General features: G+C 39.0%; 1 protein-coding gene across 1 annotated transcript; it reads left to right on the top strand.

The window, feature by feature from the left end:
- The first annotated feature begins 1949 nt into the window (after positions 1–1949).
- On the top strand, positions 1950–13346 carry slc9a2 (solute carrier family 9 member 2). Its single transcript, XM_017470138.3, has 13 exons — positions 1950–2295; positions 2530–2807; positions 3821–4284; positions 7213–7463; positions 7601–7818; positions 8784–8983; positions 9251–9340; positions 9492–9562; positions 9666–9830; positions 9963–10065; positions 10269–10385; positions 10502–10589; positions 11162–13346. The coding sequence occupies exons 2-13, from the start codon at positions 2540–2542 to the stop codon at positions 11551–11553; spliced, it is 2427 nt and encodes an 808-aa protein (XP_017325627.1). The 5' UTR covers positions 1950–2295; positions 2530–2539; the 3' UTR covers positions 11554–13346.
- The last annotated feature ends 92 nt before the right edge of the window (positions 13347–13438 follow it).

Below are 13438 nucleotides of genomic sequence, written 5' to 3'. Positions count from 1 at the left end.
GGGGACGGCAAATTTACACTGTTACACAAGCTGTACACTCACTACTTTACACTGTAGCACAGTGTCATTTCTTCGGTGTCGTCACGTGAAAAGATATCATCAAATATTTACACAAATGTGAGGGGTGTACTCACTTTTGTGAGATACTGTATATAGCAGGATTCATAGATTTATTCCTATACATGTATAAGCGTCATCTAATCGTAGACCTAAACAGAACATATCTATCTGGAAGTCTGGTCCAGCTTTGAGAGCAAGGAAAAGCCTTTGGTTATATCCAGGTGTTAAATTTGATACAGGGATGGCAAGCTGAGCTGAGCGCCTATAATTTCAGCACAAGTGAATATACAGAAATATAAGTCTGATAATTAAAGCGTGTATGTTTTCCAGAAAAGAATCAGAAGATGGTGATTCCACTGTTGGGGTGCGTTTTATGTCCCATTAATATGAGGCTACTTCACAAATATGTATGTACAGAAAGGGTAAATACATGTTTCAGATGAATAACTTAAGATATTAATAACCTACAGCACTTACAGCATTTATTAAAACTTACAACACTTACAGCATTTTTGCCTGCCCCAGCTGACAATAATTACAATTAACCTTGAAATATAATCATGAAATATTTGCATTAATATTGTCTATCAACCTATTTAACAACTCGTGCTTAAAATATCCGTTTTTCATGAGACATCCATTATAGGTCATGAACAAAGTGGGCTACATTTAGATGTGGCCCACTTTTACTTGAATACATTCATTCACTAGGAATTTTTTTTGGAATATTCCACAAGTTAAATATTTAAAAGGAAGTTGTAGCAGCCAAATTTCATGAAAATCATTTGAAGAAGACGAGTAGGTTCTCTCATCATTTTTTTTCTGTATTTTTAATTATATTTACGGTGGCCGACAGGGGCCAACATGCGTCAAATGCAGAAAACACACGCAAATACTGAAAACGTGCAAATACTGAAAACACAGGCAAATACTGAAAACACAGGGAAATGCTAAAAACACCTGCAAATACTGAAAACATGTGCAAATACTGAAAACATGTGCAAATACTGAAAACGTGCAAATACTGAAAACACAGGCAAATACTAAAAACACAGGGAAATACTAAAAACACCTGCAAATACTGAAAACGTGCAAATACTGAAAACATGTGCAAATACTGAAAACATGTGCAAATACTGAAAACGTGCAAATACTGAAAACACAGGCAAATACTAAAAACACAGGGAAATACTAAAAACACCTGCAAATACTGAAAACGTGCAAATACTAAAAACACCTGCAAATACTGAAAACACACACAAATACCGAAACCATTTGCAAATACTAAAAACACACACAAATACTGAAAATGTGCAAAAACTGAAAACACAGGCAAATACTAAAAACACACACAAATACAGAAACCACCTGCAAATACTGAAAACGTGCAAATAATGAATAAAACGTGAAAATACTGAAAACGTGCAAATACTGAATACCCCTGCAAAAATGTCTGTATTTCTATATTTACAGAGTGTTGGCCCTGCCGGCCACCATAATATTTTAATCTTGGTAGATGAGGTCATTTTCAAAGCACAGCCCTTTTAACCCAAATTATAGATTAAAAGTATCTATAATAAAAGTATTCATTAAAAAAACAAACAAACATATAGCCTATTATTTACAAGTCAATTGTTAGAAAAGCCAGACAAGGACAAGGACAATGCAATGAAATAATCCCCCAAAATAACATTAGGCTGGTTCATTTTACAATACATGTGCTGTGGGGCGGAAATCACTGTGTATTTAAAAAAAAAAATGCTATACACATAAAATTGAATGGAATCAGAGCGAGATGAACGCAGGTTACACTTCGCTATAAACCGTGGCCAAACGGCGCCATCTAGAGGTTAACATCGAGTACTACTACTAACACAACGTGTCGCGTTTCTCATTGTGGCTTTTATTCATATTCATCCTGGTCATACAGATCCTTTCACTGTTTTTCCTGCTCCCAACAGACCCGACTCATTTGTGGAGACCAGGTAGGCCAATTAAGACGAAGAAGAAGAAGAAGAAGAAGAAGAAGAAGAATGGCACATGTATTCATTTCAAATATAATGTTCTAAGGTTTCTTACACCTGTGGAACGATACTTTAAAGCAAAGGCGCGCTCCAATCAGGAGCCAGTCTCCAAGGAGGGAGGCGTGTGTGTAATCTGCAGCACAGGTAAAACCCGAAAGGTAAGGTGCACGAGAAACAGCGCGAGAGAAACAAACAGGGAATTCTGCTACAGGTATGGATGTTTTTTGGCTTTATTTTATTTTATTTTATTTATTTATTTTTTTGCGTAAGGACCAGTTATAGCCTAAATCTTGACAACACGGGCGTGTGATGAAATTTTAATTAATTTAGATTTTTTTCCTTCCCCTTAACATGTGGACTTTACGCAGCAATTGACTATAAAAGAAGAGTACAGCATATAACTATATAATAATTATTTATTTATTTATTTTTTTCTTTCTTCCAGAGTGAAAAAAATGGATTTTCTACTTAAATCGAAAACAGTTTTTATCTTTTTAATATCATGGTCACTACTGGCATGGTTGACAACTGGCGTGACGCATTTACCGACACCAAGCAACCCTCCATCTCAACGTCCACCACAGAAACCCATGCAGGACGCGCCCCAGTCGGTTCCTGAGCCAGAGAAAACCAATTTCCCCATGTTTATTGTAAATTACCCTCGCGTTCAGATTCCATTCGAGATAACATTGTGGGTGTTACTTGCTTCATTTGCGAAAATAGGTAAGCAAACACACGTGTCCTCCACACACTCCTTAAAAACTAATCACAGCTGATAAGGAGTTTCTGTTCCAGGTCCTGTAGTTTACCTCTGTACACTTTGCTTTACTTCCCACTGACTCCAGATTGTGTCCATTTCTCTCAGTGTATAAAGTTTAGGTGTATTATTTTGACACTTTGATACAGGATGACTTCCAGTGTAAGGTCATACAGTACAGCAAACAATGTCTCTAGCAGTCCTGAATTCATAAGCACTACAGTAGTTCAGAACTTAAACCGCTTCCCTACACTGTTACTATTCATGAAAAAATAATCAATGCCATCGTCAGTCTTGCTGTGATTTGTCACGAATTTCGGAAACGTTCTCTCTTTTTTCCGCCATATGTATTTATAGTCACACACCGCTTTTGTAATGATCAGTACGTTATGTTTTGGCTCAGTCCTTTTTATACAATGCCAGTGCTTCTAGCACATCGTTGTGGCTTATTATCAAAATGTCAGCATGTACGCTGTCTAAAATAACTGGTAATGTTTAGGTATATTACAGTGTAAACCTTCTGTACAGTGATCACCAACCTTGGAGATCTACCTTACTGAAGAGTTTAGCTCCTACTATAATTGTGCCCGCCTGACCATCCAATCACTGCCTTAAGAAGTTCTGGATCAGGTAAAACGGGTGTGTTTGGTTTGGGATTTTGGTTGGAGATGAAACCTGTGGGAAGGTAGATCTCAAGGAAGAGGGTTTGGTGACCACTGCTCTAGGTATTTTTTTGTTTTCCTTGTGTCTGTACTGGCTTCCTCTACTTTCCCAAAATGTGCAGATAGGTAGACTGGATACCGTAAATTGTCCTTAGTTGTGAATTTGTATGTGTGTGTGTGTGTGTGCATAGTGTCCTGCAATGCACTGGTGTCTCATCCACCGTGTGTTCCCGTCTCACGCCCAGTGTTTTTGGGTTAGAGTCCAGAACCTTGACCACGATAAACCTGTCACCTTTCTCTTTACCTTTTAAAAACAGGTTTCCATGTGTACCATAAAATTACAATATGGATACCAGAGACCTGCTTGCTGATTGCTGTTGGGCTTATAGTGGGCGGTATCATGCACTCTGTACACGAGGAGCCCCCAGCTGTCCTCACCTCCAGTGTCTTCTTCCTCTACATGTTGCCGCCCCTCGTTCTGGATGCGGCGTACTTCATGCCCACTCGGGCCTTTTTTGAGAATGTTGGCACGGTGATGTGGTTTTCTATCGTGGGGACCTTGTGGAACTCTATTGGCATCGGTATCTCTCTCTTCGGTATCTGCCAGATCCAGGCGTTCGGCATTCAGGATATCAACCTGCAAGAAAACCTGCTGTTTGCCTGCATTATCGCGGCTGTGGACCCTGTGGCAGTGCTCACTGTGTTCGAGGATGTCAACATTCATGAGCAGCTTTACATTGTGGCATTTGGCGAGTCCTTATTTAATGATGCTGTCACTGTGGTGAGTGAACTGCTTCGATTAGCTTTATAAGAACATGTAAAGAAGGAGCACTTTTGTGATAGTTAGATATACAGAAGGAGAAAGCCTCTGATAATAGAATAATTTAGTTTAGCTTTGCTAAAGGCGTTTATAACGTATTGTGCAACAGACATCTCAGGTTCAACTGACTGGACTGGAACTTCTTCTTTCTGCTACTGTATTTTCAGAGATTTTTGTACAAGATTATACCCCTTACTGAACATGTGTTTTTCTTTGCGGTTTTTAAAAAACGATTTCAATGTGTATTTTTGCAGAAATACCAAAATCATTATTATATTACTGCTATTAGTTTTGCTTTGACCTGATGGTGTCTTGGCAGTTTCGGTATGGACATTTCCTGTTAGTGCGAACAGTTGAATGCACAGCAAGTGTCATATTAGCTCAGTGTAATTTGAACGACCAGCAAAGCTGACTAAGGTAAAACATCAACCCACACATACTTGAAGTAATCTTTTTTATTTATGAGTGTTTTATTATCAGCATAACCTTTCTAAAATAAATAACATTTTCTACATTTCTAACTTAAATAAACAGGCATATAGCCTATGTATTTATAAGTTTGACCTAGTATGCAACAAAATTATGAAACAAAATATATAAATGGGGAATGTTCAGTTGCCATACAGATCGTGGGGGTGTGCCGGTTTCTGTTAGCAAATCTTTTGTTTTCTGTAGAGTACCTGGCAAAAAAAAAAAGCAAACATTTGATCATGAAAGAGCAGGTGTGGTCAGTCCCTGGGTACAGAGACTCAAAGGCAAGTGAAAGGAGAATAAAAGGTCCTACCACCAGGCCATATGCCTTTGAATACAGAAAACTTTACTTTCAAACCTATAATCTACAACCTGTTTGATAAATTTATCCGATTAAAGAATTTTGCTTGGTTGATGCATTTTAACAAGTGTTTTACAGTATGGAAGATCAGACGGTAGTCTTTTAATTCCTAGCAAGATGTTGTTATTATACAGAGTGTCCCAAAAGTGTCCATACATAGGGGATTATGTTTGCCAGCATCACGCGATTGTGCCTCCGTCAGTGGATGTTTGTGGACGTCTCGGTCACTTCTTGGTCGGTCCACAACAATAAGTTTGGCAACAGTGTGGTGTGTGATGTGCTTTCCATGTTTCCTGTTAAAGTATACACACACACACACACACACACACACACACACACACACACACACACACACACACACACACACGCAGTGCCCTTCACTATTACTGGCACCCAAATCTTTTGTTAAAAAAAATGTTTAAAATAAATAAATAATTAAATACTCTGCTGTTATAGATATTGCAATTGCAAACATAACAATTAACAAAAAAATCTTTGTTAAATATAGGTGTGCAACAATTATTGGCACCCTTTTAGTCAATACTTTGTGCTACCTCACACAAAGGGGGCAGCTTAAGGTTCTGGGTTACTGATCAGAAGGTCGGGGGTTCGAGCCCCAGCACTGCCAAGCTGCCACTGTTGGGTCCTTGAGCGAGGCCCTTAACCCTCTCTGCTCCAGGGGCGCTGTATCATGGCTGACCCTGCGCTCTGACCCCAACTTCCTAACATGCTGGGGTATGTGAAGAAAAAAGAATTTCACTGTGGTGTAATGTACACGTGACAAATAAAGACTCATTATCATTACCTCCCTTTGCCAAGATAACAGCTCTGAGTCTTCTCGTATAACGCCTGATGAGGTTGTAGAATACATGGCAAGGGATCTGAGTCCATTCCTCCATACAGAATCTCTCCAGACCCTTCAAACCCTTTATTGCCAAAAAGCTCTATTTTGGTTTCATCTGACCGTAGAACCCGATCCCATTTGAAGTTCCAGTAGTGTCGGCACACTGAAGACGCCCGAGTTTGTTTTTGGATGAGAGTAGAGGCTTTTTTCTTGAAACCCTTCCAAACAAGTTTTGGAGACTTTCTGACCCCAAGACGCAACTAACTTCTGTAGTTCTCCAGCTGTGATCATTGGAGATTTTTTGGCCACTCGAACCCATCCCCTTCACAGTGTGTTGAGACGATATAGACAAATGTCCCTTTCCAGGTCGATTCATAACATTTCCAGTTGACTGGAACTTCTTAATTATTGCCCTGATGGTGGAAATGGGGATTTTCAATGCTTGTGCCATTTTCTTATAGCCACCGCCCATTTTGTGAAGCTCAACAACCTTTTGCCGCACATCACAGCTATATTCCTCGCTCTTACCCATTGTTATGAATGACTAAAGGAATTTGGCCTATGTGTTACCTCATATTTATTCCCATGGTTGGACGTCATGGTTGAACAATTTCTTCTTTCAAGTCACCCGGGTGTACAAAATGTTTTTAAATATAAATGGTAATATACTTCAAATATATTTTTCTCATATGAATTCAATAATTGTTGCACACCTATATAATTTTTTTTTAATAAACCTGTTGTGTTTGCAGTTGTTTGATATCCATGAAAGCAGAGTATTTTTGTGAATTATTTGAACAAAATATCAAAAGGTTAAACAATAAAGACAATTTTTTACAGCCTCCATATTAGTGTGTGTGTGTGTGTGTGTGTGTGTGTGTGTGTGTGTATATATATATATATATATATATATATATATATATATATATGTACTGTAATATAATATAATATAATATTATATAATAATGATGATATAATAATGATATAACGTACGAAAGAAGATAATAAAAATTTGGAAGATATTTTACTATAAAGTGTTCATTTCCCTGTGTATAGAGACTTTTGGGACACCCTGTACATAATATTATTGGTTTGCCAGTCCATAGAGCATCAGACATATTTTAGCCTTGCCTTGTTGTGTATTATTAGTGTATATGGTGTTAGAAAAGCGGATTGTCGGTATGTGATGATGTCTCTCATGCCTGTGTTTCAGGTGCTATATAATCTCTTTAATCATATGGCGATTTTGCCAGTGGTGGATGTGGCAGATGTGTTCCTGTCTGTGGCACGCTTTTTTGTGGTAGGCCTTGGAGGAATGCTATTCGGCTTCTTGTTTGGCTTTGTGGCAGCTTTCACTACACGCTTTACATGGAAGGTGAGAGAGATTGAGCCTCTCTTCATTTTCATGTATAGCTACCTCGCCTATCTGCTGGCTGAGCTGCTGTCCATCTCCAGCATCATGGCGTGAGTAAAGTCATGTGAAAATAAAAACTCAATCATAGTTACCCATAACGATAAAAGAAATAAAACGTTTTCACAATGACGGTACAATAGGTAGAGCGCATACTTTTTATCGGAGCTTAATGGTTGTGCTGTTACAGCATTGTGACTTGTGCCTTGACCATGAAGTACTATGTGGAAGAGAATGTGTCCCAGCGCTCATGCACCACTATCCGGCACACCATCAAAATGCTTGGCACTGTGTCAGAGACACTTATCTTCTTCTTCCTGGGTGTTGTTACCATAACAACAGACCATGAGTGGAACTGGGGCTATATCCTCTTTACTCTGTTCTTCACCCAACTCTGGAGGACTCTAGGTGAGCGAAAAAGTTTTCTGATGAATAGAAATATATTTAAAAGGATAAGACTGATACCAAATGGTATTAAATATATAAGTATCAATATAATTTTTAAACATATACTTACTGATCACTTTATTAGGAATAACTGTACACCTGCTTATTCATGCAATTATCCAATCAGCCAATCATGTGGCAGCAGTGCAATGCATAAAGCATACAGATACAGGTCAAGATCTTCAGGTAATATTCACATCATTGTCAAAATCAGGAAACAATTTGATTTCATTGACATTGACAGTGGCATGGTTGTTGGTGCCAGGCACACCATGCATGGATTTTCATGCACAACAGTCTCTAGCATTCAAACAGACAAAACATCCAGTGAGCTGTGGTTCTGCAGACCACAGGAAGGTTAGAGGAGAATGTCCAGCTGGTCTGAGTTGACAGGGAGGATACGGTAAATCAAATAACCACTCTTTGCAACTGTGGTGAGCAGAAAAGCATTTCAGAATGCACCTCACACCAAATCTTGATGTGGATGGGCTACAGCAGCAGATGACAACATTGGGTTCCACGCTTGTCAGCCAAGAACTCAAATCTGAGACTACAGTGCTCAACAAAACTGGACAGCTGAAGACTGGAAAAAGTCCAGGCAAGGATTTTCCAATCTTCAACAGTCTAGCTTGTTCTTTGCACCTGTATCTTCATGGTTGGATGTATTGTACCACTGCCAAATGATTGCCTGAATGAATAACTGCATGAATGTGCATGGTGAGTTCATGTTTCAAAAGTTTTTAAGACCTTCATATCCTCGGAACAATGCATTCTAATACAATTGTACAGAATAAACATGCCATCTGTGCTTAGAGCGTTGTAGTGCTAAGATTAACTACATTTTGATTATATTTGTTGCCGAAAAATCAGATAAATGATCAGTCAGCTCAATCTGGATAGCTCTTTAAACATCTCTTGTCTTGCAGGTATCCTGGTATTGACACAGATAATTAACCCCTTTCGCACCATCCCCTTCAACTTCAAAGACCAGTTTGGTCTGGCCTATGGTGGCCTTAGAGGGGCTATAACATTTGCATTGGTTTTCACCCTTCCAGATACTATTCTTCGTAAAAAACTTTTTGTCACCACCTGCATCGTTGTCATTCTCTTCACAGTCTTCATCCAGGTAATTTCTTACGGACGATTTGTCACTTTACGGTAATGTCTAACTGGAATTAAATACAATTAATGAGCAATGATTCTTCTTATCATATCAAAGTTAATGCAACACTGTATACAGTTTTGAATGCTTTAGTGGTAGGAAACTATGGAATGTGAGTAATGCTGTATTAAATAATATCAAAGAAGAGTAGTACACTGTAATCCAAGAATATGCTTCACCTTAAATGAAGCTCTTTTTTTAATTTCATGTTCCCCCCCCCCTCCTTTGTAGGGTATCAGTATAAGGCCAATTATTGAACTGATGAATGTTAGAAAGACAAATCGGGATTTCTGCACCATTAACGTTGAGATTCACAAAAGGGTGGGTAATCAGATGTGGAGCATAATGATACTGACACACAAGCTTGATGGAGTACTAAGATTCATTGTACAATTTAATACTATTTATTACATACATGTGCATCTAAGAAATAAAGATGTACTGGTCATAATCAAGCTGCTCTGCATTTCAGCTGATGGAACATACCATTGCAGGGATAGAGGATCTCTGTGGACAATGGAGCCACCACTCCTTAAAAGACAGGCAAATATTAAAGCCCTATTTCCGATACTGTGCTCTACAAAAATGCAGGGACGTGGATTTAATGACCACGAAACACCTTAATTTTTGCACTTGTTTTTATTAGGTTTATGAGGTTTAACAACCGGTTCCTTCGTAAGATTTTGATCCGTGATGACCGGGCTGAGTCGAGCATTGTGGCTCTTTATAAAAAACTGGAGCTTCAAAATGCTATGGAGATCTTGGACACGGTATCTGGTGACATCAGTGCAGAACAATTCAGATCATTGGAGTATGTCTGCTTACATATTATTATTATTATTATTATTATTATAAATTAACTACTGTGCATAGTGATGCCTCATGACTATAAAGACCGAAGGTTACTGTATAGCTGTAACCTTCTCTCTGTGGTGTTTTGTAGTGAGGAGAACAATTTTAATAGACCCAAGAAGACATTGTTGACAACAGATCTGATATCAATGCATGATATTCTGTCAAAGAACATGTATAAGATCAGAGAACGGGTGAGTTTAACACTATGTGGGACTTAAATCAGTCGCTAGTTCATTCTTTTACAGATATACAGTCATTTATTAATATGATCGCCCAAACTCACTATATCAACTTCCATATAATCATTGTTCGTGGGACGAAAGGAAGACTGTCCTTTTAAGTTTCAGGTTTTTTTTTTTTCTTTTGTCATCTTCCGACTCTGTTTTACTCTCAGACGGTGTCCTACACCAATAAACATGCGCTCCCTAACGACACCAGAGACAGAGAGATCCTGATGAGGCGACACACCACCATCCGACGCAGTCTTAGACCTGGAAGACGCCAGAGCTTGGTGAGAAACACAGCATAGTCTTCCTGCTCCTGTATGGTGGCATTCAACTTATTTTTAACGATCTTAGTCAGTTTCGTCTGATGTACAAATGTTTTCCGATACCTCTGCTCCCCTAGGATGGAGCCAGGGTCCCGAAATATTTTTCTCTTCCTGTCGGCCAGAGTCTGAACTCCCGATTTGCTACAGAAAGACTGAACACCACTGGTGAGGATCAAACTTACTGCTGATTACGTGCATACACTTACTGTCCAATTTAACGGGAACACCTCTATACCTGCTGATTTATGCAGTTATCCAGTTTGGGTAATTCAGTAACTGCAGAAATGAACAGTTGTACAGATGTTCCTGTTAAAGTGGATGGTGAGTGTATGTACTTACATGCGTACTTTATATCCTACATATTTATCCTTAAGAAGAATTTGGAACCTACAGTGATGTTTAAAGATACAGCTATTTCTAGCTGTGAAGAAAGGCAAGTATGATTTTGCACTGTTTCAGTACAAAATTGACTTTACTGACACTGCAAAATACTGGGATTTATTATTTGTGGACCTGAGATATGGGTTGTTAAATGTACCGGGATTTTTTTCTTCATTCATTGTGCTACTAGAAACCAGCCAAACCCATTACCCTTTCTTTTTTTTACAATTTTACTGTAGCCAATGCTGAACTCTTGTTTCAAAGGTTAGTTTCATAGTAACATGATTAGTATCTTACTCATCCTGGCCACGCCTTTGTTTAGTTAGTACAGTATAGCTATGCCTGTATTTTTCCAGGTGATGCCGACATTGCGATGAATCCTAGCTACCCATCAGCCAGGCCCAGATCTAGGCAGCCTTTACGGAACCCGTCCATGCCAGTGACACCTCTGAGGAGGCTGGAGCCCTTTAAGACCATGATAGATGAGGAAAGCGAGGAGCAGAAGGGGAATGTCTCATTAAGCCTGAGCTCCAGATCCACTTCGTCCAGGTTCTCAGCTCCACATCTCAGCTCTCAGATCCACCACAGGACCGGAGACTGTGAGCCTGAGGCAGAAGAGCAGCAGACTGTATCTCCCCCTAGTGTATGGAGCCCAGAGCCTCTTAACCGAGGCACCAGTGATGCACGAAACCCTCTGCTACGGAGACCTTTGTGGAAGCCACAGGATCAACGAGGCCAGCAGAAGTGAGATTCACATGGGATTTTAACCAAACTATATGGCTGCTATGATATGAGGAAATCTACACTACTGTTCCTGCGCCAGTAAGAACTGGAATAACTGGATTAAATCAGAAATGCTGCGACTCATCAACTCATTTAGAACTTCATGTTTTGTAAATATATAGTATAAGAAAGTATCGAAAATGCTGGTACTCTTTCTGCTACTCATTATAAATCATTAGGTGATCATTATAATCATTACCCTATTCATCAAAGTTGTGTAGAAATGAGCTCAGATTTGAGTGCATGGATTTACTATTTAACTGTTAACTGTCGTCCAACATCAAACCAAGCGCAGTTGATGAACGTTAGCTGTGTGGAAACAGGTTCATGCACGCTAATGCCAGGTTCATGCACACTAGTATGCACACGTCCTGCCCCAATTTACTCATTACAAGGAGGCTGGGACTTGGCCATAGATAGAGCTTTCAACAAGATGACGAGCCAAACACACTTCCAACAGAGAAATGGTTAACGAAGCACAAAGTCGGTGCTTTTGCAATGACCATTTTATTCCCAAAATTTGAACCCTACTGAAAAGCTGAGTTCTGAATTGAAGAAGTAAGTCCACATGCACAACCCTAACAGTATAAAGGAGCTTAAAATGTACTGCAGGAGTGAACCAACATCCCTCTACAAGTGATTCCAGCCTTGTTAGACATTACAGGAAGCGATTCGGTGGTGTTATTCTCTCCAGGACAGGCATCATAAATATTAATTATTAGGATGCTGACAGTTTTGAAACCACTGTTTTGTCTTCCTCTTTCGGCTGTTCCTGTTCAAGGTCGCTACAGCGGATCACCCAAACATATTCAAACATATTTTGAATCTGGCAAAGGTTTTACGTCAGATGCCCTTCCCGATGCAACCCTCCTGGGCTTGGTACTGGCACTGAGTGTGCACTGCCTCGTACAGCCCTCCAGTGGGTTGATTCCCTGACCGGAAATCAAACTCGGACCATGGCGATGAGGTCGTCGCACGCTAACCACTAGTCCACCAGGGAACCACTGTGTTGTAGGAAAATTGCTCTTCTTTTTGTAGTGAAGTATGGAAATTTACTCTGTTTAGGTAGAAAATTGAACCGTTTCCAAATCTCCCCTGTAGGTATTTGGACTCTATTTATGGCTATTTAAAAAAAAAAAATCATTTTAGATTGGGATATGTGTATGTGAAGGTCTTGATATGAAATTATGTAATGACCTCAAAACACACATATTGCACAAACACACCTGTTGCTCAGTTAAATGTTGAGCTGTTAAAAGTCCATATTTTGTCCAGTGCATTCTGATTCACGTTTATAAATTACCTACATATTAGTACAAGTTTCCTGCATAGTGATTTATTATTAACATTATTATTATTATTTTTTTTTTTTATTGTTACTACTAATACTACTGCACTTACTACAGGCTACTTGCTATAAATACTAACAATACTGATTGTTAGCTAAAATGTTATGCTCAAATTTACATGTACTTTGAAATGGATGAAAAGGAAACCATCAGTGGATTTAGGGTGTGTTTTAGGATCAGATTTGACCATGCAACTTTGATGAACAAGGCCACCGAGTGTGTACGTCACTGAAATGTGATCAATTGAAACTGGAAAACTGCACACTACAGATTGTTTGATTTTTCCATGTTAACAGGAGATTTCGTTTGTTTTAAATGTAATATAATGAAATGTTTTTATTAACGTTTTCCTGTGTGATATGTTGTGAAACAGCCTAATAAAAATTAGGCCAAACTTTTGCATCAGCGATTCATGATCATTGGTCATCTTTCTTTTGCTCATTTATGTGTCTTTTTCTTTAGCCTTGATTATAATACCTGAACACACACACACACACAGGT

This window comes from Ictalurus punctatus, chromosome 6 (genome assembly GCF_001660625.3).
Source record: "Ictalurus punctatus breed USDA103 chromosome 6, Coco_2.0, whole genome shotgun sequence".
Taxonomy (NCBI): domain Eukaryota; kingdom Metazoa; phylum Chordata; class Actinopteri; order Siluriformes; family Ictaluridae; genus Ictalurus; species Ictalurus punctatus.
The sequence above is the reverse complement of the archived record's forward strand: the minus strand, read 5'-3'. Positions and strand labels throughout refer to the sequence as shown.

Coding starts and splice junctions, on each gene's coding strand:
- slc9a2 (XM_017470138.3), top strand. CDS start 2,540: ATGGATTTTCTACTTAAATCGAAAACAGTTTTTATCTTTTTAATATCA. Junction 2,808..3,820: donor TGCTTCATTTGCGAAAATAG/GTAAGCAAACAC, acceptor TTTTAAAAACAG/GTTTCCATGTGTACCATAAA. Junction 9,341..9,491: donor ACGTTGAGATTCACAAAAGG/GTGGGTAATCAG, acceptor TCTGCATTTCAG/CTGATGGAACATACCATTGC.